The sequence below is a fragment of the Temnothorax nylanderi genome, unplaced genomic scaffold (assembly GCF_030848795.1).
Source record: "Temnothorax nylanderi isolate EJ_2023f unplaced genomic scaffold, tnyl_v1.0 TNYL_tig0006_pilon, whole genome shotgun sequence".
Lineage (NCBI taxonomy): Eukaryota > Metazoa > Arthropoda > Insecta > Hymenoptera > Formicidae > Temnothorax > Temnothorax nylanderi.
The window spans coordinates 1,634,137-1,657,076 of NW_027249068.1; the positions used below are offsets into that span (position 1 = coordinate 1,634,137).

General features: G+C 47.0%; 2 protein-coding genes across 5 annotated transcripts in view; one reads left to right on the forward strand and one right to left on the reverse strand.

Annotated features, from left to right (window-relative positions):
- Positions 1–19,563, reverse strand: Trbl (tribbles pseudokinase 2). 2 transcript variants are annotated; one of them, XM_071716147.1, is made up of 4 exons: positions 19,423–19,563; positions 11,918–12,669; positions 8,389–8,690; positions 1–3,642 (listed from the first exon to the last, which is right to left on the reverse strand). In XM_071716147.1, the coding sequence occupies exons 2-4, from the start codon at positions 12,236–12,238 to the stop codon at positions 3,183–3,185; spliced, it is 1,083 nt and encodes a 360-aa protein (XP_071572248.1). In that variant the 5' UTR covers positions 12,239–12,669; positions 19,423–19,563; the 3' UTR covers positions 1–3,182. The 2 variants fall into 2 exon arrangements, with proteins under 2 accessions (XP_071572248.1, XP_071572257.1); XM_071716156.1 differs by lacking the exon at positions 19,423–19,563 and adding an exon at positions 15,700–15,841.
- The window catches only part of LOC139778283 (probable RNA methyltransferase CG11342), a 23,302-nt gene continuing 18,823 nt past the window's right edge, over positions 18,462–22,940 (forward strand). For 2 of the 3 annotated variants that reach the window (XM_071716171.1, XM_071716167.1), the window contains exons 1-2: positions 19,878–20,181; positions 20,477–20,682. The gene's annotated coding sequence lies outside the window, so the exon portion shown is untranslated. Of the gene's footprint in view, positions 19,322–19,877; positions 20,182–20,476; positions 20,683–22,940 lie in introns of those variants that run through there. The other variant, XM_071716175.1, reaches the window with a different exon arrangement.

Genomic DNA, 22,940 nt, shown 5'->3' on the forward strand with positions numbered 1-22,940 from the left:
TTCATCATAAACGCCACTTTATTTTACCTATGTACAGAAACGAAATTCCCTTAATCGCACCTAGACAATGATTGAATACAATAGGATGTAATCGCGTCGAACTTATGTACAAATTAAACGTCGATGAATGCGCGGCGGCGTTTTGTACCCTGACTGAGAACGATACGAGGAATCAGCGCCGCACCGGGGTACCGTGTCCCGTTACGGTGCGCGAATATTATAAAATAAAAAGGAAAAGAGGTCTCTCTCTCTCTCTCTCTCTCTCTCACGGAAGTTACAAAAGAGTTCGCGTAAATATGTAGGTAGACAGGTATCTTTAAATACAAGAACACATGGTACTTTCGTCGAACGTGAAGGGCCGAGGTAAGGGGTCGCAGTCACGATCGACAACCCCGTAATCTCTGGCCTTTCCTTTCCCAATCCCGATTCTGATTCTGATTCCGAAACCAAAAGTTCTATGGGCCACGAGAAACGTCTCGAGGTCATCCGACGCGGATCCGATTCAAGCTTCACGCGAGACTGAACTTCGCATCCACAATCCAAGATGATTCTCATGTCTAGAGCAATGTTCCTCGAAAGCGATGTTCCGCGAAACAAACGGCGTTCTGCAAACACGTTTGTTGTAGGGTATTTAAATTAAATAAAAATCTTCCGGAATATCTAAATTAATGAATTTCGATTCGCACTCTGCAATTATTTGGTGATATTAAGGAACTTGTTCTCCCCATTCCCTCGCAAGTGTTTCATAGAAAGAGCCGGAATTAATTTCGTCTATGTGAGATGGCGGTTTTAATCGGTTGCTTAATTTAAAACTTAGTGTTAGTGTTGACTCCGGAAAACATTTCAGGAGTGCTATTTTGGGCACATCTACCGATGACTGCGGCATCGGTATCTCTTTATTTAACGTCTACATTGATGTATCTACACGATCAAACCCACCATTTAACATAAAGAGGAAAAGAAAACTTCATTACGATATTATGCTACTTGGCATTGATGTAAATGAAAATCTCAATGTCTACCTTGGAATTTTATTCTCGTAATTGACTTGCGACAATAACAATCTCTACTGAAAGTAGTCGAGGATCATTCGTAGGTCTATATGTCGATCGGAGAGTTTTACTCAAGAGAAAAATCCTCAAAATGGAACGCGTAGCCTCATGCGCCCCAAACTGATATAAAAACGTCGATCGTTCGCTTCGATCGCTTTTATAAATCGGAACCTAGTGAGCTGTACATATTTCGCGCAAGCGATGACTTTAGAGGTCTGAGTCAGAAGAGAGTAAATCTTGTCTTTGATTCACTAGAGAGTTACTCTACCTGAAAACATTGCCATCGATGAACACATTTATAGTTTCATGGATACTCCCGTCGTGCGAGTAATCCAGAAGCGTATTCTTTTATTGTTCTTAAGTTAGAAATTCACGTGTCAACGTGTATTCGCATTTTTCTCTAATAAAGTTAATTGTATAGGCCACACGTCCAAGCAGTCTTGAACTTTCTAGGCAATGTTTTTAGGTCGGAGAATGAATTTTTTTTCGCTTCGAAACGAGAAATATTCCTTCCTTCGATGTCCGCCTAATATATTTGATTGACTTCGTGATATAATGATGACAGGTAAACGGGAGTGCAGGAAGAATGAGTCGGAGTTTAGATTAGAAACTCGCTTTGTTAAATTCGTTCGACCTGCTCTAGTAACATTTGGTCGTCATTAGACAATTTATTCTCGTGTTAAATCATCATATTTTCCCTTTTGAGACTACGTGAGTTTTTAACTTTGAATCCGACTCAATCTCTGATCCCATTCATATATATTCATCGCTTTATACTATATTATACAAAGCTCACCGGTTGTACTCGAACTTACATTTAGAGTCCCTTGCTCGCATTTACATAACTGTTTACTCGTGTATACAGCGGATTCGCCGGTACAGCGTGAAAAATTATCCCGTGTGTAGATACGCAACGCGAAATATCGAGAAAGTCGAGGATGTACTCGGGTGTGCCTAACGCATAATACCAACATCGAATTCGATCGTTTACAATAATTAATGTACATGGACTTCAGAGACAGATGACCGCAAGTAACCGCATAACGCTTATGAAACAACCTGTGTATATTTCGTATCACATACGTCGCTCAGAATCTGTCAGATTCTATCACAAGGGATTCGCGCTCGCGCGCGAATATATCTGTATTACGCAACAAGGCGAAATGTTTCTTGGACCGATAATGGCAATGTTTCTCGAATCTAGGATTCTATATAGCCGATAGAGACTTTTTTTTTAGAGACTAATCACTTGCGTCACGTTGCCTCCGAAATTGCCAGCGGAGAATGACCAAAATCGAGACACGCTATTTTACAGAGGATCCCCTCAATTACTTTCGCTGCTTCGGTGCTTCGACCCTGCGAGTTGCCTCTAGACTAGAAAGAGCTTATCTTTATATAATGAGACGTAATATCATCTTATTCAAGGTTTCAACTTTGACCGTTCAACTCGCAGGTTACGGCGTTAAACAGCGAGGAAAATAATCCAGGGCATTGTATTCAGGATAGAGACTTTGGTTACTCTCCCCTACGTAAAAGTTCCATCGAGAACGATTACTCTCGTCTCACGTTAGTACGCTCTATCTTCGAAGCTTATTCTAGGCCGTCCCTCGCCGGCGAAAAGAGAAGGACCCACTTAGCATCCTTAGCCGTAGTTAGCCGCGCGTCTCCACGAGGCAAGGATCGATTCGATTTTTCGATCCAAGCTAGAAACTGCGCGACTCGAGCTTACGTGAGCGATGTGTGTAAATTCAGCTGCCATTAACACATTGACTGCCAGGATATATATTTCTCAATTTGCAAATCTTTTTGAAAGTAGAATTTTTTGCTGAATATTGCTCTTTTGATAACAGTTCCATTCGACCTTTCGCGCATTCGTGTCCTTTTCAAACTTTCTGATACATAAGACGACAGTTTCGCTTTTCGCCGAGTTTATCCGCTACTCTCTACGGGCACAGCCAATGTGTTAAGAGAAAATCGTTTTGCCCCCCCTTCTTCTTTTGATTGTGCCAACTCCCCCCTCTCGGCCGGAGGACTCGATCCGGCTGTCGGCGCGAGAGAAGCACTAGGATGATGAGAGAGAGTGATGCCGTCACGCGCGGAATAATGATCCTTCCCCCGAAAGAGAGAGAGTCAGTCTTGTTGAGGATTAATAGATAGCTCTGGTACGACTTGGTCCTGGCACGAGGACCTACTGCCGGACGTAGGCGTGTATAACCGCAGCGGCTTCGACAGCCACGGGTGCAGCGGCACGTCCTCGGCGTACGGCCGCTCGGACGGCTCCTTTCGCAGCAGCGAGCGGATCAGGCACTTGGCGCGCGGGCTCAGGCCCTCCGGCACGGCGAACAGGCCGCGCGAGATCTTGGCGAAGAGGGACGCGTGCTCGGCGTCGTTGAACGGATAACGGCCCACCAGCATCGTGTACAGCAACACGCCCAGCGACCAGATGTCCGCCGCCTTGCCGGAATAGGCGCGTCCGGAGCGCAGCACTTCCGGCGCGACATACGCCGGGCAGCCGCGCCGGTCGGTCAGCTTGTCGTCGTCGTTCTCCACGATCACCGCATCTTCGAGGCTCTCCAGGCGAAGCCGCGTTCTGAAAAGAAGAAATGTCCGATTGGAGAAAAAAATTCGAGATTGCGATAACGTGATGATTACACGCGATTTGCCATTGTCTCGAAGATAATCGAGTCGTGTATCCCTATCCGTTTTACCCGTACCCGCCCCTCTCTCTCTCCCTCTCTATCCGTTTAATTTTAATTTATTTCGCTTTTAAGATGTGAAAAGAATCCATTCAATAGCCATGTGGGCGTACACCAGGACGAACCTAGATGTCGAGAAGATTAAAGATCTTAGATCCGTGTCTTTCTCTCAAAGGAGCCACGAGATAGGGCATTAAACGTTGCAAAAGATTTACGGTCTTTTTTTCCTTTCGACGCGTCGTGTGAAATTCGCTCTCTGCGTGTCTCGGGCACGCGTTACGCCAAGTCCTGCATTTATTATCGACCGGTTACGATCTACTCGCTCCCCGCGCGGTCTAGAAGCCGAGAGGATCGTGCAATCTTTTAATGCGCGCGGTCGGGGAGAGAGAGAGAGAGAAAGAGATCCCCGGCTTCGCCTCGCGCGCGCGTGTACTTTAAGTGCGCGCCCGAAGGCAAGGTATTTCAATTTAGCAAGAGGACACCGCGATTGAGCCATCGTTCTCTGCAGTCGTCGGCTCAGCGCGGAATAAGGCGCGACGAGAGAAGAAGAAAGGGTGAGAGATGGAGAGTGAGAGAAAGAGAGGGCCCGCTGCGCTGGCCGCTGCGTTGATCAACCTGCAACGCGGAAGTCGCGCGTGTACGTAATATTCTTGGCTCTTGGGTAACTTCTGAGCTCTCCTTCGACACGAGCACTCGTATTCTCGCCCACGATGCCTTCGGCCGAGAAGGGGGCAGCGCGCTCGGGAAAGCGCCGCGTATTCCAGATCGTATATACGCCTCCTACAGAAGTACACATTCCTGTACTTATCGTTCCTTCGAGTCACTTACGGCAGAGATATTTTAGCCCTGACGAATGTACTTAAGAATTACTGGCTGTCCCATTTATTACAAAAATTCACGTTGCGCTCAGTAAAGTAATGTAGTTGAAAGAGCGAGTAATCGAGAGAGACAAATCCCATATATACGCTAAATCAAAATTGCACTTCTTGAGAAATTGATTTTGTCTTCGTAAAAGGTATGCATACTAATTTCGTATTAATTTATCATTAATACAATAGTGTTATCTCGTAATTAGAAATTTCTCATCATAAACACATAAATGAAGAAATTTCTAACGAGAGAAACGTCTACTGATTAAAATAATGAGGTTTCTCGCTAAGTTAAACAATACAATCCATTATATTCTCAGGCGTGTCAAAGGAATCATTCAGCCGTCAGCGCATCGAGACGCGTCGTCAGCGCGGATTTCGGAAGAGCCACGAGAGACGGAAGCGCGCCTTCGGTGAACGCACGCGTCACGCGAGAGAGTCGTTACACGATCTTGACAATCCGAACGAGTGTCAATGGCCTCTTCTCTCTCTCTCTCGCGAGCAAATGAATCGAACGAACGCGATGGCACGCTAGGCCATCCGTGATGAACTAAACACGGCCGCCGCGGAGTGAGATAGATAGCGAGAAAGAAAGAGACAGAGAGGGGCATCGCACAGCTTTCTTCGCAAACTTTCACCCGTTCGCCGGTCGCGCTGCACGATATCGCTCCGGGTTCAAGAACCCCTCGGCGCGGCGGATACTAGACGCTATGTGATTTCTTGGACGGCTCGTGAAATTTTACAGATGTCAAAAGACCAAAACGTTGGTGCTTTCAAAGCCCCGGAAGAATCTCCCCGGATGAAATTATCTAAACGCGAGGAACTTTCGTTTCTTTGTTGATATTACAATTACAAAGCTCAATTCTTGGAAGAAGAGAATTCTGATATCACGCGAATTAATAATCAACGTCATTAATCAGTTGACTACGCTCGCAGACGCGGCAAATTGATGTTTCCAACGGCGAGGTGGATTGCCTCGAGATTATTTTCGTCCCACGATTAAATTAATCTTCGTGTCGTACAAGAAAAATCCGGATCTAATAAACGGCTACGTAAATGCAAATGATCCCAAATGATCCCATCCCAGACGTAGAGAAATTGCTTTTTGAGTGGTTATTTATTCTGAAGCAGCCATCTCCTACATTTACGTTATCAATATCGAGTTATTTAGGATTTAAAGTATAGTTCGTAGCTGCAAAGTGGGCATTTAACGTTTCGTGCGAATACTTGAGTAGATTACACGGACATGCGCGTGCGAAATTCCCGAATACAGGTCTCGGGTCAACGTCCCGGATTTACAGTTTCAAGAATAGAGAGAGAGAGAGAGAGAGAGTGTGTGTCTCGAGAGCGCAAGAATCAAACGAGACGCGACGATTTTACTCCGCGGGGATCGTTAACCCTGCGAATGACGATCCCGCCGATTGAATTCGGCGCCGAACTGGACCAGCTCGGTGCCGTTGCGAAATGTGATGCGTGGCGGAGAGAAATCCGGCCACGAGATCGCGTTGAGATGCTTTTCACCGCGAGCCAAACGTCGTCGACGACGACGACGACGACGACCAACGATGACGATAATAACGACGGCGCACGTTTTTGCCGAGACACGCGCGTGACGCATTTAGCAATTACAATAGGTCGAACTCTCCATACGCGACGGCGCATCCGGGAAAAGACTGATTTGATCGCCTTAATCCGCCCATTGTCGACCGATGAGGTAAAGAGAAACCCACGCGGGAGATCCGCGAGCGAGACGGAGATCTCAGCGAGCTTTCAGAAAGGGAGAAGGACGCGTTCGAAATCAATTATTGCGAGTAATTTTCTCTCAAAGTCGCAGGATTTGAGGGAAGATTGGCGGATCAATTTACCACGTTGGTTATCAAACTAGAGTTCAACGATTCAAGTTCTCTCGGATCCTCTTATTTCATAATTATCATTACCAAACTGTTCGTTAGACCCCGAATCCCGCACGTTATCGCAATCCCAAGGGGATTGCGCCCGATTATTCGAGGAAGGTGCGAAACTCCTCCCTCTCGGAGAAAGGGAGGAGAAGATGCCACGCGGCCGTCTCGGATGTCGGCCGCCTCGCGTCGCGTCGCGTCGCGGTGGAACCGAACCGAACCGAGCCGAGCCACGCGTTTCCTAATTATACCGACGTTTCAAAACCCCGCCGCAGCAGCAGCCGATGAACCAATATGCTTTTCTGGCTTGCAACATTCCCCGGACTCTCCTTATTCTTACGTACGCGCCGCGCGCGGGAGCAGCAGAGCTCGCCGCGCGGTAGGAATGCGGATTGGCCAACAACGGACCGACATATACGAGTCGATCTCCCGATCGCCGGCGTATACACCGTGCACGACACACACGCCCGGCTCGGCACGGCCTGACTCCGATCGGCTGTGCTGTGTTGCCCGTATGCCCGTACGCTCGCCTGTCCGCGCCTGCCTTCCGCGGCGACACGTGGGTGCGTCGTATGTCGTATCGCGAACAGATAACGCCGCGCGAACGAGCTTCGCAAACACACCCTAAATCACTCGACGCGATCTAATGAAATCCCACAGGGATATATAACGAGAACGGTCACGTTGTTCGTAACTCGTAAAGATTTGCAACTGTTTTAACGCACCTGTTTTAGTCAAGCTTTACTTTACGCGAATTTTAATTTGGTTTTGCACTATTTCGCCACTAGTTCGCAAACGGGATTCGCTTCGTCTCTCGCTTCTGTTCAGTTCCTGAGAAAATATTGGCTTCTACGATTATAAATTAGACATGGTGTTTGCATAATGAGATTTGAGTTGTAGTATATTTAACTTGAGTGATTGATATCGCTCTAATGAGTGATTAATATCAATCAACCAATATTATACTTTCCCTATTCGATACAGAATCACGTGTGTTCTTGAATGAGTTTATTTTAACCGAGTTTTCAGGGGATGACGGATGTAGCAAGATGCAATGTAAAAACCGCGTCTTGAAAGTATATACGATACACCTACGTATACTTTAGAGAAACGCGCTCTCTCCCTTCTTCGAGCGAGTGCACGACGCCACGCGATCCGCGACGAATTGGTTCATATTCATTTCATTTCCATATTCGCTCGTATTTCTTTCCAGCACCGAGAACGGAGAGGTCACTCGCACGAGAAAAAACACACTCACGGCAATCGATTTCCCCTTCACTCGGAAAAGCGAACGCGAACCCTGCGCTATCGATACCCTTCGCTTCGATCCGGATGTGTGTCGCTTATCAGCTTTCAATTAATCATCGCGGGAAAGATGCTCCGACTTTGATTGATTCTTTCCTCGACTATCATCGGCGACAATTTACGCCGATTATCTATCTATATACCGTATAGTATTGCAAAAATATAAGTGACCGGAAATACAATATAAACTGATAAGAACTGAAAGAAAGCTCATATCTTTCATAACGTTTTCTTTTTTTTAAATAAAGCAAAATAGTTGAATTTAGATCTAGTCTATAACAGAGACGTAAATCATCGTCTCTACAAAGGTTTAGATTGATAAATCGAAGACTCGATTTCGAAAGCGACTTGGACGAAACTCAAACGCTGATTAATTCAAAATAGTGTAATTATCTCCAATAAGAGTTTTAGTAATTTTTTATCCATGATCTAAATTTCCTTTTCATGTGTTAAACAAAATTTAATAATTCTATAGGTAGGTATTGCTTTACTAGTTGGTTAAGTAAATTTGGAGTTTGGTCGAAGTCACTTTGAAGAATCCAAATACTAAACTGGAGGGTATTCTCACCTCGCCTCGTCGGCGAAAACAAACTTCCGGAGCTTGAGGTCTCTCAGCACGACCCCGTACTCGTGACACGTCGCCACGGCCCTGGCCGCTTGCCGGAAGAGCCGCCTCGCCTCGGGCTCGCGTAGTCTCCTGCGTGCCCTTACGTAGGCGTGCAGGTCACCGTGATGGCCCTCCAAGAGGAGATAGCGCCGGCCTCCAGGTGCCTCCACCACGCCAGCCACGCCGCTCGCCGCGCCGGTGCCCTCCAGACGAAGGTGGGCTTGCAGCAACGCCTCGCAACCTTTGTCGCCCACGGTCAGCGCCTGCAATCCGGAAATGCAAACGGAGTCAGCAACAGAGGCGATTCAAGTGTCGTCGTTAAAAAACGCCGGTTGAAAAATACGCCGGAAATGAACTCCAAAGATATTCGTATAGATTCCTATAGATAAAACGTTTCATTCTCCTAAATGGAATTAATTATCACAATCATCTAATTGATACGATCTTCAGTATTTATCCTGCGTTTAATATTCCTGATAAGCCTCTATTTTTGGAATGGGTATTCAATATTTTTCTGGAGCGCAAAACGACGGATGCTTCTGCCTTTTAACAAGCGTTCTTGATGGAAACTCGATACCGGCTGTACTGTATTCGATTTCGATTCGGGTGGAAATGAATTTTATCACTCAACGAGCTTCAATTATTCCAAGCGGATATCCTTGAGAGGACGATGCTCACTTCGCATACTTAAGTGACGATTATTTAAGATACGTGGTTCTTTACCTAGTCATACGACGTCGATCAATTTCGAGGTTGAAAATTAAACAATTTCGAGGTTAAAAATTACACATCCGCCCCAATTCTCCTAATTATTTTAATTAACGGCCGGGTTCATATACCAGATATCGATATCAAGGCAATTCGATGCGGTGGCTATATGAGTCTGGCATAACACTGATTATAATTAATCCTCGATATAACGTAATATAATGGCAAATAGAAAACAGATAGAAAGTGTAAAGGGAAAATGTAAATAAAATTATTTGTAATTATAAATAATGCTTTTTATCGACCTGTGTCAGAGCAAAAACTTTCTGCGTTATGAAAACTACATACAACGGACGAAATCGGACGAAATCGTCGATCACCTTTGAAACCCTGCTCGTCCAGCTGTTCATCTCTCTGACTCGTGTCGAAACCTGACACCGTTTCGACATTCGAGTCTCATTAGTTTAATAAGAGCACCGTGCATTCTTTACGAAATCGCCCCGATCGGCCATCGAACGCCGCTTTTGTAATGCTCCCAACTCAGAAAATGCGCCGAAAAACTTGTTCGCGGTTTTTTGGAGGAAAATCGAGAGAATAGACGTACAGGACAAATCAGCTCTTTTCGGGTGAACTCAACAAAGTGTTATCTTATCTTATTTTATAATTTCCAGCAACTTATCAAGTACGATATAAATAATTTATAACGTATATTTTTGTATATACACTAACAAATCTAAACGTTAAAACCGAAACGTACGTAATTGTATCTAATTATTGTATTTAATTAAGGTTATTGTATATTATATTTCTCGCTTTATCATCGGCGTTGGCCCTTATTTGCCTTTAATTTTATTTAATTCAATTAATATATCAAATAAAAATTATCTCTTCCCTCTTATTTGCTTCACAGAGAAACTTTTTCGACGCAAATAAAAATGACGATGGATGCGTTCTATTTATGGACGTTCTTATCTCCAACTATATCGAAGAGCTCGTGACTTTGGGGGTCTAGTGCTCGCGACCCCCGCCCCCATTCTCCGAAATAATTGTGACCCCTATTTTTTTTTCTTCTGAAATCACAATCGCAAAACGCGGCCACGCTTGCGAAAGCGCGGCAACGCTCTCGTGTGTAATCGTCAATTAAATTAAACGGCCGCGGCTTTAGAAGCGATTATGAATAACGGACAGCGTGTGGCGATACGCGACGGATGTGCGAGGCGAGAGAGGCGGGCGCGGGGTGACACAGCCTTGTGTTTGTTCGCAACGCCGATGATGTAAGCGGCTCATTGTATAACGCACGGCGATTGTAAAATGTTAATGGAAAACGCGACGGGGAGGAGCGGGTCCACGTGCCGGTCCGCGTGTGCGCGTGTTACGTGACAGATCCCTTCGAGCGACTTGCCGAAGGAGAGGAACAAAAAAAGGAGAGCGCGAGAAGGAAAAGGAGAAACGCTGGAGGAACGTTGAAATCCTTCCGATCGCGAAATTCCGCGATACGGCGCAAGTCGACACGAATAAACATAAACGCGCCCCCTCCACCCCCCCCCCCGAAGAACAGGAAACGGTTTACACGCGCGCGTGTTACGTTTGCATACCTACTTTGCGCGTTGGCCTATCTATCTAACGAGGTCCGTCCGCCTCCTCCCTGTTATCGACGCAAAACATTGAAATCCAGATACGAAGCCACGATTTCGCGAAACTTCCGGAAGTCATAGCGCGGAGAATCCAATTTGATTGTCGGAGCAACCGATGGGTTTTCTTTATATCCCTTGACATCGCCCTTGACTCACAAGCCGGTTTCGCGTCGCGAACGAGCGAGTATCTTATCGAACGGGTATCTCGACGGAAATCGTTTTTTTTCCCTCTCCCATCAATTAGGGAAAGAGGTCGTCTAGATAAGGATTAATTGAGTCTTCCTCGAGGAAGTTGTAAGCGTTTCCCAGACGAGCGGGGAGGGCCCCGGCGTCGGTTGCGTCGTCGTCGATCTCGCAACGAGCTTCACGGTGGAAGCTTCGATCGATCCGAACATTAGCGGACCGTTACGTCCGTGTGCCCTATTATATAACGCCACGGCAGTTGGATGGAAACTCGGCAGCTGCAGTGCGCCGCGGATGCATCCACGTGCGATGGCGCGCCGTCGCCTTTATATGCCGCGCCAGTGCCGCATTATACGGCAAAAAGCTAATTCGCGATATTGCCATCGGAGTATTGCGAAACCTCGTTATTTATCGCGTTAGCCATTTCTGCCATTATAAGAATGCCGCGCGGAATATCAATTTTTTTCATCTAAATAATACCTTTTTAATTCCTTCGACGCGTTAACAAAATATCTGAGGCAAGCAATCTCCAATATAACGTAAAAAATAAATCTTAAAGTTATACTGCTGGTTCAATAGTATACCATTGCTAATATTGCTAATAAGTATTGCTAATGGAAGAAGTTATCGTATAATATTTAAACGTTAGGGAATAAATAGGGTAAAGAGAGGCTGTTTGAGTCAGTTAAAGAAAAAAATGAAATGAAAAATTTTCAAGACAGGGAGGTTGGCTTTTATTCGATTTTTTCTTAAACTGGCTCAAATAGTTGTCCCTCCTTATTTTATACTCTTCACCAATTCACGCTAATTGTAAGCTGCTGATATTGCGAACTTTTAGTCAATGGTTTGTACTCGTCGTTAAGATTTATAGAAAGATAGAGCGAGTGTCGCGATCTTCAAGCTATCCATCTTCGAGCTGAGTCGGCAAAAATGACAAACCGACTCGCAAGGATCTCGATACTGACCTTGGCGACAAGTTGCTGACCGTTGTGCACGTCGAGGCACCGATAAAGAGCGCTACCCTCGGCCGGACCAAGAAGCAGGAATCGATCCCCCAGTATGGTCGGTCCCCCGTGAAGGTCGGTGGGCATCGACTCGCAGCTCGAGAAGACGCAGCTCGGCGGCACCACCGCGCTGCTCTCGTCGCCGGCCGGCTGCTGCTGTTGCTGCGGCGACGGCTGCTGATGGATGACGTCCTGACTACTGTTAGGACCGACCGGGTACTTGCCATTGTTGCTGCGGGTCGGTACTTGCAGATGCAGTGGATGCTGCCTGGCCACTCTCATGTTGCGCGCCACACACAGACACGCACGCACGCACACGCACGCACGCACACGTACACACCCGGTGTGTGGGTGTGTGTGTCACTCGACGCAGCCGTTAATCCCTCCCGCCGGCGCAGCGTTCCGTATCGTGTTCCCGGTTCCACGCGATCGTGGGATTACAACAGTTGAGATGCGTTGAACACACACTCGGACTTACAATTAGCACTGGATATTACGAATCGAGTGTCCGACATTTGTACGTACAAAGAGCACGCTGACGGCGGGTTTCGCGAGACGGTTTCGGCTCCTCTAATCTCTAACGCGTTAACTATTAGAAATATCACTTGTGCTTTTGGTGACCCCGCGCAGTGTCGTTTCGCAGTGTTGCGCCGGGTCCTTGGACGGAGAGAGATCTTCGTAAGTTATCAGTCGGTCGCTCTCGAGAGCTGATCCTGTAACACGAAAAAGAGATTATTGTAGCGACGGCCAGTTATCTTAGAATAAAATAGAATTATAGAGGAAGCGTAATCCGTGTTACACTTTAGAAAATACGAGGCTATATACAAGTATATTTCGATGTATTTGCCACCATTATCTCTTTTATTTAAATCCAAAGCACAAGACCTCGTAATTATCATTGCGTAACAGCAATATAATGTACAACTAGTGTAATATTTTGCAATTGGATCGAACGTGATTTTCGTATTGGAGAACCGAAACTGAGGACAAAACGTTTAACGCGGACGCGAATATCCGGATCACGGTAAACCGGCGCGCGCCACTTTCACGTTCTCCTCTCAGGGGAAACGCTACATCCCTCCAGTTAAAAAAGAAAAGACATCTCCGGTAATTCGCGCAGGTGGCCCTGGCCAAAATAGCAAGAGAGGCATGGCGCACCTACGCCACAATTACGCCTACGCGTCGTCACACACGTACATACCCACCCGCACGATCTGACGTGACAACGACGACACACGACGCACAATAGTTCCGTTCACGGGGAGCCCGTAATATGATTCACGGACAATTTCAAAATATGACACGTTTCGACATTCCCGCGCCTCGTGCGCAATTCCCACACGGTGTAGAGAGGGAGAGGGGCTGTGTAAGGTCAGGGGTATTCGCGCCGGGGTACAGGGACGGCGGCGAGTGTCGCGGCTAGCCCCAAGCTAATTTCCGGTCGTGCGTCCGCGTCATGAACGTCGATCGTTTCGTTCTATCGCGTCACGTAAGCGTGAAGAACGTAGGGACGGATATCGATGACGCGTCGATCGTTCCCCCACGAATTTAGAGAGCGAATGCAAATTTATCTGAAAGTCGCGAGAGAAAGCGTCATGCTATGCACTCACTTTCCACGTATACGCAAAAATTACGGCTGAAGCGGTCAAGAAAGTGAAACTCAAATTATCTTCTAATGTGATAAATTGTGGTAAGAGTCTGTGATTCTTCCGATACCCCGCCGGGTGACATCGGTGGCTCTCGGTCTCGGAGGTATCGGACGCGTCTTCGCGCAGCCGGCACTGGACCGGACGAACGAAAGTAACCGGCGACGAGGGAAATTACGTGACGATTTTATGAATGATCGGATGGCAAGAGGAGAGGCGGCACACACACACACACACATACACACACACACACACGTGACCGGCGTGACGCGGCCGGCGGCGACGATAATCGCGTAGACGCGAAACGGCGCGATCACGCTCGCGAAAGGAGGATGTACCCCTCCCCAATCCTCGCCCGACCGGGGTACACGGTCGAATTTATTCGTGACTGCCTGAAATAGTAGCGGGCTGCGATGATCCACACTCGCGCGATGACTCACGCGCGTAATTTTATCGCTAAATGCTCTCCCTCGCGCCCCCCTTCACCCCCGCCACCATCCCCCGCCGATAAGTGTCGATGACACGTCATTGATCCACGATGTTTACAAAACAATACACTCCCGCCCCGACGCATCGTCGAAATCCGTGGTCGCGCGAGAGCGAGCGCACTTGTTCGCGGATCACACGTGACTTGTCCGCTGAGGGGGTACAGTATTACCCCCCCCCCCCCCGCCCTACCCCGTTCAAGTTTCGTCGGTCGGATCAAACGCCTAAGTTTGCATTCCGATATCGGAATCCCGTTTCACGGCAACTACGGCAAGCAAACATTAAGTCAGCCTTTATATTCGAACTTTGAAGGCATTCTCCCCTTGTTCGTTCGTCGAGGCACTCGGGATTGTCGGGTTATATCTTCAAACGATTGAAAAAAACGAAGGATGCGTGAGCGAGGGTAAATATTTACCCGGCGCTCGCGCATGAAGAAAATCGCGAGTTTCCAGGAGCAGATTCGATTATAACCGCAGGAAACTCCGGTCGTCAGAGCGACATTTGCTTCCAATCGCTGCACGCTGGGTCGACGTGGCCCCTCGATTAGTGCCCCTCTTCGAATTATACATTCCTATCCGCATAACCGTTCGGAATCGCCGATTCAAGATATGCAAATATCGCGCGGTTGTCCTTGAGGAAGCTCCTCGAAGCGTGCACAACCGGCGTGTCGCGGGCGATTACTTTTCATGCGATTTTGTCGCGCAGCGGAATCGTCTTTCGGTTCAACAAAAAAAAAAAAAGCCGAATTCGATTCGGCGCGTCAAATTACAAGTTCCCCAATCTCCGCATCAACGACGTCAGAAATGACAAAATCGCACTCCATTTCATGATATATCGAAATATCTGTCCACTCTCTCTTATCGATTCTTCAATTAATATAAATAACTGTAAACTTTGCCCGAGTGTGATTATATTTTTATTTTCTAGAAATACGTAGGAGATACGTATTTCCGCTTGATTGCATTAGTTGATTAAAAAAGAAACTAGGATTGCTAAGCGGTCATTGTTCTTGTTCACTTGTGAAGAATTAGAGCGAATTAGTGGCAGCAATTAACGTCTCGACAATAACGAGCGACAAGGTCGAACGCGAAGATCAGCGTTTCTGGAGCAGATTATCAATAAGATTTTTCCACAAAATATTACACCGGTCTCGATTGTGCAAGATAAAGATCGATAGAAGATATCGAGATGCAAGAAGCGAAGTAAATTTCGAGCGTAAATTTAGCGAATCATCCACGTGAAGCGTAAGTAATTCAAAATTGGGACATTCGTCGAGCGACAATTACATTACAGCATTTCTCGCGTGGAGAAAAATCCGTGTTTTTACAGTTTGAGAGAGACGGATGTCCGGCATTACAATACCCAAGATTCACACGCTATTCTCAGCCGATATCGGTTGCCGTAGAATTTTTTTTTTTTTTTTAATTTAACGATCAACCTTGGCGATCGGGCGAGAATAGCTATCGCAGACAATTTCGATGGAGATATTGCTCAATGCCTGTTTACGTGCCGCGTTTCATATCGTATCGTTTGAAAATCATATATCACTCGCGCGGCAGATGCTGACTGGCGATACTTTTCGCGGCCTCCTCCATTACGATATCTACGCACTTGCGCAAAAGTCGACAACGCCGACGCAACGACGGCTCTCCTCGCTCCAAAGATCAGGGCTGTTCGTGCAGCAACTCGCGATCTCCTTGCCTCCTCCTCCTCTCTTCCTTCTCTCCCTCCCCCCGTTCCCCGTTCCCCGTTCCCCCATCTCTTGTCGTCCTCTTCGTCGCGAGCGATACGAAACGAGATGACGAGGTAACGTCGGTTTTATCATCCCGCCGAGGACTCTCGCTCGAGGCGGAAAGCGGCCGCTATCTTCGATCACGTGGATGCCGCGATATTTCGCGAGGTCAGCGCCGTATCGACAGGTGAACGTGCCCGGACTATACGATTAAAGGGGCACTCTTCTCCCCCCCTCCCCTCCTTCCGAGATATCGCGCGATGACCCAACGGCAGCGACGTTCGGCAACCCCGACCTGGGCCGCGATGTTTCCCTGAATCCGACTATCGGCCGAGTATTTCAAAGAAGCTAGACGACAATCTTTTGTATCGCGCCCCTTTTAGTGGAGGCGAAATGACGGAGGGGCTGTTAATTATATAACAACGGTATCTACTAATTTGGGGTTTCAGTTTCAAACCCCGAGATAGACGCCGGGATGGATTTGAAATCCAGATCTGGAATCGCAGGTGGCGATCTTGCATCTATCAAACACTGTTAAATTCGTAGTGTTAAATTATACTCAATTTGAGTCATTTTTAATTGTTCATAGATCGCCACTGCTCCTACTCCAATATGTCGTTAATTTAGCTAAATCAATGAAGTTAAAATAATACCGCTTTGTGTTAAAATAATAAATTTCGACACACGTGGTAGTTAAAAGTAACAAACTGTTATTTAAGGTTATTGGTTTAAATTTTTATACTTTAATATTTCACAGTGAGGGAGAGTGACGGCTATAAAAAATCTCGGGACGGTCGGTAACAAACGATAAAGACTGATACACACGGTGAAAATTACATCATCCACCTCGAAGGAAATGATGTAATCCTTATTGTGTATTAAGATACAAATTCGAATTCGTTATGCATGAATAGAAGTAACGGCGCTGACCTTTCTACGGCTTTTTTTCCCTCACCGTACGTACGTGTCTTTCATATATGAAATAAGTACGGCGTGGTATTTCTTATTCCGCCCTGTTACATCGGAAGCCCTATAAGGATACTCCCTTATCCTTGCAAGAGAGAGAGAGAGAGAGAGAGAGAGAGAGAGAGAGAGAGAACGACAACCACAGCAAAAATATAATTTTTTCATGTGATATATTTTCCGCAATAAATTCTTTACAGTTCGTTTCTAAGAAATGCTTATTTAGCATCATGATTATTAAATTGATTATCAATTTAATTACGCGTCTACTATCTCGGCTTTAGCTTGAGAATATGCTTCAAGACCGACATTACTCGGAATTGCTGAAAAAAATGTATCCGCAAAAATATTATTAGACGCAAAGAGCCAGTCCAACCGGCAGAAGACATACTTTTATTATTTGTATCATAATTTTTTCATACGAAACAAGAGGCCTGTTCGTTTTCGCTGCACTTCTGAACTAGTGTAATAAGTTAGAATGAAACAAATATATTTTCTTTCATTTTAACTTATTGCACTGGTTCAGAAGTGCAGCGAAAACGAATAACAGGCCTAAGAGGTAAACTGTTCGTCTTGCGGCAGAATTTAAAGGAAAAAAGAAAAGAATATTCGATAAAACCGTCGCGAGAGAATCGAAGCCAGCTGAGTCGGGACGGATCTCGTGAGACGATTTAGCCCGGCAGGTGCGCGAACTCCTCGGGGCATTGTCGAGGTCTTCCCCACCCCTCCGTCCCTTCCCCCGCGCGTTCTCCCGAATGAAACGCGCGTATCTGACGAAATCGCGAGCTCGGAATTAGTAAAGTGTTGCGTTCGCCGCCGCCGCCGTCGCCATCGCCATCGCCATCGCCATCGCCGTCGCCGCCGCGTGTCGAAACGATATACGCGCGATATACCAGCCGACCCACACAACGGCCGTGCACACGCGCCTCACGTACACATGTGTAGCGTACGCGCGCGTACACGCTACAGAGATATCCTTCGGTAAGGTCAAAATGGCGGAGAATTGCACGATTGTCGCGCGCTCGCGCGCGGCGAGGGCGCGATATTGCGGGCACCGTTTGCATTAATAGCGCGCAACCGTACGTGACGCAAGCTCGCGAAATATGTAAATTGCCCAACAGCTTCGCCGCGCGCTCCCGGTTTACATTGTAAAAGCGACCGCGCGTCGGTTTCGGGCCGATCTCCCCCCCCCTCCCTCCCTCCCACCCTCTCTTTCCCACCCTTCCGCCCCATGGCGCAGCATCCTCTCGCGCAGTCCGTCTCGCGAATCGTAGGATTCGTAGGGTCGGAGAGAAACCGCTATATCTCGGAGCGGAGCTCGACTTCCGGTTAGGTGTCAAAGATTGAGAAAGACGGATCTTTCGCGTCGGCTGCCGCGCTCCGCTCCCTTTGTCCGGAACAAACAAGATTGTTTGCGTATCCGCCGGTGGCTTACGCGAAATGTAAACGCTCGCTGTGATCTCTCTCTCTCTCTCTCGCCGGTTTTAGTGCCCGCGTCAGATCGTTCATTCAACGTAAATACGCTCATTCAGTGCGCGAGACCGAGCGCACGGCTGGCCTCGGTGGAAATAAACAAGGTGGAAATAAACAAGGAGGAAAAAGCCGGGTGCGATAAATGCAAAAGTCTATAAAATATTTTCAGACGCGCCTTCGGAACCTTCGGAAAACCTTCGGCTCCGCCGTTTGACTGTAAAAACAAAGAAATGTGGAAGAGTTTCGAGAGACAGCTCGTTTCGTAATTAGCAGCGGTTTCAAATAAACGTTACTTAAGAATACGTTCGAATTCCTCAATACGAATTTCTGCAATGTTTCTCTAACGACGTCACCGCTCGACTTCCGCTCGCCTTATCAGGAAGCGATTACGATCCAGATTCGTGGAACTATTATGAAATTCAACGAGAGCGTGAGAGCCGGCTTGTCACCGACGATCTATACATTCCGGGACGCAAAAATTCGCAACATATAATTATCCCAATTTTAATTAATAACGCGCCCTTTCTTCGTGACATCGGTGACGCGTTGTTTAACGATAAACAATACTAGCCTCGCGCAGTTACTCCGTTTTTAATTACTCCGACTAACGATTACTTTCTCGAGCGCTGAAAGGTTCGTTCCGTCATTTAATAAATTGGCTCTCGGACGCGCGAAAGTAGCGCGACGAGCGACGTCGCCGACGGCAGACGTCGAGCGCGTAGCGCGCGTCGGAGAGTGCAGTAGTGCGTCCGTAGTGCGGTGGTCCGCGGCGCCGCGCCTCGGCGACGAGAACTCGGCGCGGAAAGAGGATTCAACGAGCGGGCGCGGGTCAGATCGGTCGCCGCGCCGCGCGGCGACGCGGCCGCGATAGTGTAGCGTCGACGGGAAGAGACAAGAGGCACTGCACTTTGCACTGGAGCCGCGCGACACGCGCACACGACGGCGTACACAAGCGTACACTCCGTGGAGGGGGGGAAGAGGGGGTGCCACGCGCTACTTCCACCCTCCACCTTCCACCCCGCGAAAGGCATCCACGGTCGATAGCGCATTTCCTGCGAGTCAGGGGTAGGTCACACACGCGCTCGGCGCGGCGACGACCGATCTTCCCCCGCCTCGTCGGGTGTTCCGGTTTTTTTTTTCCTTTCCCCGTCGAGATAGAACTTTACCTTCGTGGGTTTCTTTTCCTTCTGTAGCTGTCGCCGTGCGTCGTTCCTGAATCGGTGGGGTAGGACGATTGGACGTCCGCAGGCGGCACCGCGATCGAGGGCGATTGGTGCGATCGGCCTCGGAGTCTTCTTCTTCTTCTTCTTCTTCTTCTTCCTTTTCTTCTTGGCTCACTTCTCGTCGGCTACTTTCGTCAGTTCGCTGCTTTCGTTTCCGAAACGCGGCCGTTGAGACGTCTCGGCGACGAGCTCTCGGGGACGTAAGAGCGAGAGAGAGAAAGAGAGACAAAGAGAGAGCGTGCGCGAGAGGAGAGAGAGAGAGAGACTCGTGGTATCCGCGCAACGGACGGTCCAACGTTTGGGCCGGCCCACCGCTCAGAAACGACGGCGGCAGCAGGATGAACGAGCACAGACCAACGTTGCCATTGTGCAGCTGACAACTGCGGGCTGCCGAACGAACGAACGCGAACGTAACCGTCCGGGCGCACGACGCTTCGGCGATCTTCGGCCGCGGCGGCGATTGGCGGAGGGCGCCGAAGAGACGCGAACGCGCGCGTTCGGCCAACATCGGTCGTCCCGCCAGTTCCGGCGAGGCCGCGCGCGGCGCCCGTTCTTTTCTGTAACGGTCTGATTTAACGATTTAACCTCACCCGGTATAATCGAGCGATACCGCGTGAGATATCGTGGACATCGTGGACATCGTGGTTCTTTCTTCGATTCGATTGGTCGTGCGGATGACATTGATATCCGAACGCAAGCATGGTGCGTATGATACATTGTGATGCAAGATCTCGCCATTGAACGAGATTTTCCGTTTTTTTTTCTCTCTTTGTTTAAAGTTGAGGCAGTTGCAGGCATTTATACACGTGTTATTGATTTTATTTTGAAGTCGTCGGACAATTGAAGCGCTAATAATAACACTTGCGGTCTAACGTTCGCGACTAATTTACAAATGTTTACAAATTATCGAGAGGTACTAGAAATAGCACACATTGGAATGTTCCGTTTATTTATATGTAACAATGTTCCTCATCCCGAGCTCGTTACATCTTTTCAGAGGTCAATGATGTGACGAGATGGAGAAGCGCGTCTTGAATCGCCGAAAACAGGAACGGTGTTGCATCACGTGCCGTCGCCGCCACCGTAACACGTGTTACGATTGCGCACGCGGATGATCGCGGGCTCACGGAGCACGGCCGGCCAAAATCGAGAAAGTCGACAATTCGCGACGGAAGCGACGGATAGACACCCAATAACATCGAGGTAAGAGAGATATCTTGTATCTTGATCCGTATCTCTTTCCGGAGAAGGTAAACGTGCCGACCTGCGCGAAATGAATCGGGTGATCGGTGGCATCCGGTCACGAGAGACGCTCCTGACCACTCCCTTTCCCCTTCCCGCCTCTCCGACATGTGTATACGTGGACTCTTCAACTTGCGACACGCGGTCGTATTCATATCAGAGCTTATCAAATGTCCGGAGTGTCCGAAGGTATACTTATAACGCGGACTTGTAGCGAATTCGGTTGCTTGCACTCCGTGCAGGCAGGTTTTCTGCTCACCGACACGTTCGAAAAACTGCTACGTGCGAAGATAAATAAAAGCGTAATATGAGCCGAACTTTGATGAAGTGTGTTTCGCTAAAAAAATACGATAATATTAACACTGAGAGTATTTTACCGAATAGAATGTATTTTTATAATTATTGCCTGTATTATTATCATTAGATTATTATACCAAGTATTATATTTTTATTATTATATTATTATAATTAAATACCTTCATGATAGTCTTTATACAGGGTGTTTTCTAAGTGATGTCGAAAAGTTAAAGAAAAATAATTAAATAAAACTTTGAAGGCCAATAATTCTACAGGGAAGCATTTCCGGACCCATTTTCAGGAACTTTTCTCTTTAAAATTCTGTTTAAAAAGAAATCACTTCCTGGAGTTTTCGACATCACTTAGGAAACACCTTTATATCAGTGCCGAGAGAATAGCGCAAGCGACCGAATTCGCTGTTACGTACCGGTAAAGTTATATCTTTTAAAATAATTGTTGGCAAATCCCCGAATTGTCGTGTTTTTCTCATCTTAGGATTTAATGTGTAGGATGACGTAATAATTTCTGTAACATACCGCACACAGTGTTTCGTAACGCGTGATGCAAATAACTCTACGACATTAACGATTGTCGTCTCGTATAAAATCGTCATTTAAAACGCTTACAGATTGTCATTCACGCGAGGGATTTTGTCGCAACTTTATACACGTATAATTTACATTTTTTTAACTTTGTCTATTTTAACGAAAACGCAAATTATGTAATTGACGAGCATTTGGATAGATCCGATTTATTCTGAATATCTGTCTATCTGCCAGAATTTTTTAATGAGGATAGCGTTAAAAATTCACGCGTGCATCCTCCAAACAGGCGAGATCTTTCACGAGAGACTCGTCCGACGCGGTGCAACGCGCCCTTGACCTACCTTAACGTTTCTCGTTGCGCGCGGGTGGCACGCTTTAAACAATTGCGCGTATAAGGGCATGCAATTTCACCCACGTATGACCGTGACGGGTCTCCCACACTGTAGAAAAAAAGTATGTAAAATCGTACGGACAAGTGTTACAAAAATCGCATGATTTACAACAACGGAGATGCCAGGCACTTTTTTACGACATGTTGATTTTTGAACTTGTCGTAATTCTACGTACTTTTTTTTGTAATGTAACTTGAATTATTTAGTTTCTCCTGATATCATATGACGTATAATTTCGCACAGATTTTTAGCGAGGAAGCGGCACGCATGCATGTGTCCACGTGTCCAGAATTTAAATTATCAAATGTATTACTATGCTGTTAGGTTCTATTTATCACGCAAAAATAGCAAAGATAATCTGCGAAGCGAATAATAAATGAAAAGAATGAAACAACAGATTGCAAAATAGATTTTTATGTTAGTTATGTGCGAATGACGTGTGCCGGAGAGACGTAAAACCCTTTTTATAAAATATACTCCAAAACAATATTACAACATGCGGTTTAAATTTAAATTTCATTATTTAAAAAAAATTAATTTAAATTTGAAGAACTCTAGGATATTCAAATTTGTTTCCCCCGAATTGGCATTAATACACACGTATGTGTGCTGACACCGCTGACTATGTGGATGTGTGTACGCGCGCGCTCGCTCTTAATCGTCGATATATTCCATATGTACCGTACACACACTTCGGAGTGCACACGGACGCAAAAAAAGACTCTCCGGGTATCGCGGACATGTGTACGGCCGCGTTCACGTACGCGATACGAAAGAGAGAGAGAGAGGAAACAAAAAAGGAGACAGATAAGGCCACGATTGCATGGCGCTTGGATCACGTTTGAGTCAGGCCAGGCCTTCGTTTCCAAACGTTCGTTATCCCGCCGCGTTCCTGCCGTCGCCGGATATTGGTCAATCCGGGGCCACCTCTTTTTTTTTCTCTCTTATCCCGCGCACCATTCCGCTTACGTGGGCGCTGGTACGG

Bases quoted from the DNA above. Each gene is read 5' to 3' on its own strand.
- Trbl (XM_071716147.1), bottom strand. From the start codon at position 12,238: ATGAGAGTGGCCAGGCAGCATCCACTGCATCTGCAAGTACCGACCCGC. The intron at 8,691-11,917 runs GTCAGTATCGAG...TCCGGATTGCAG, and splicing joins GTCAGCAACTTGTCGCCAAG to GCGCTGACCGTGGGCGACAA. The intron at 3,643-8,388 runs GTGAGAATACCC...TCTTCTTTTCAG, and splicing joins GTTTTCGCCGACGAGGCGAG to AACGCGGCTTCGCCTGGAGA.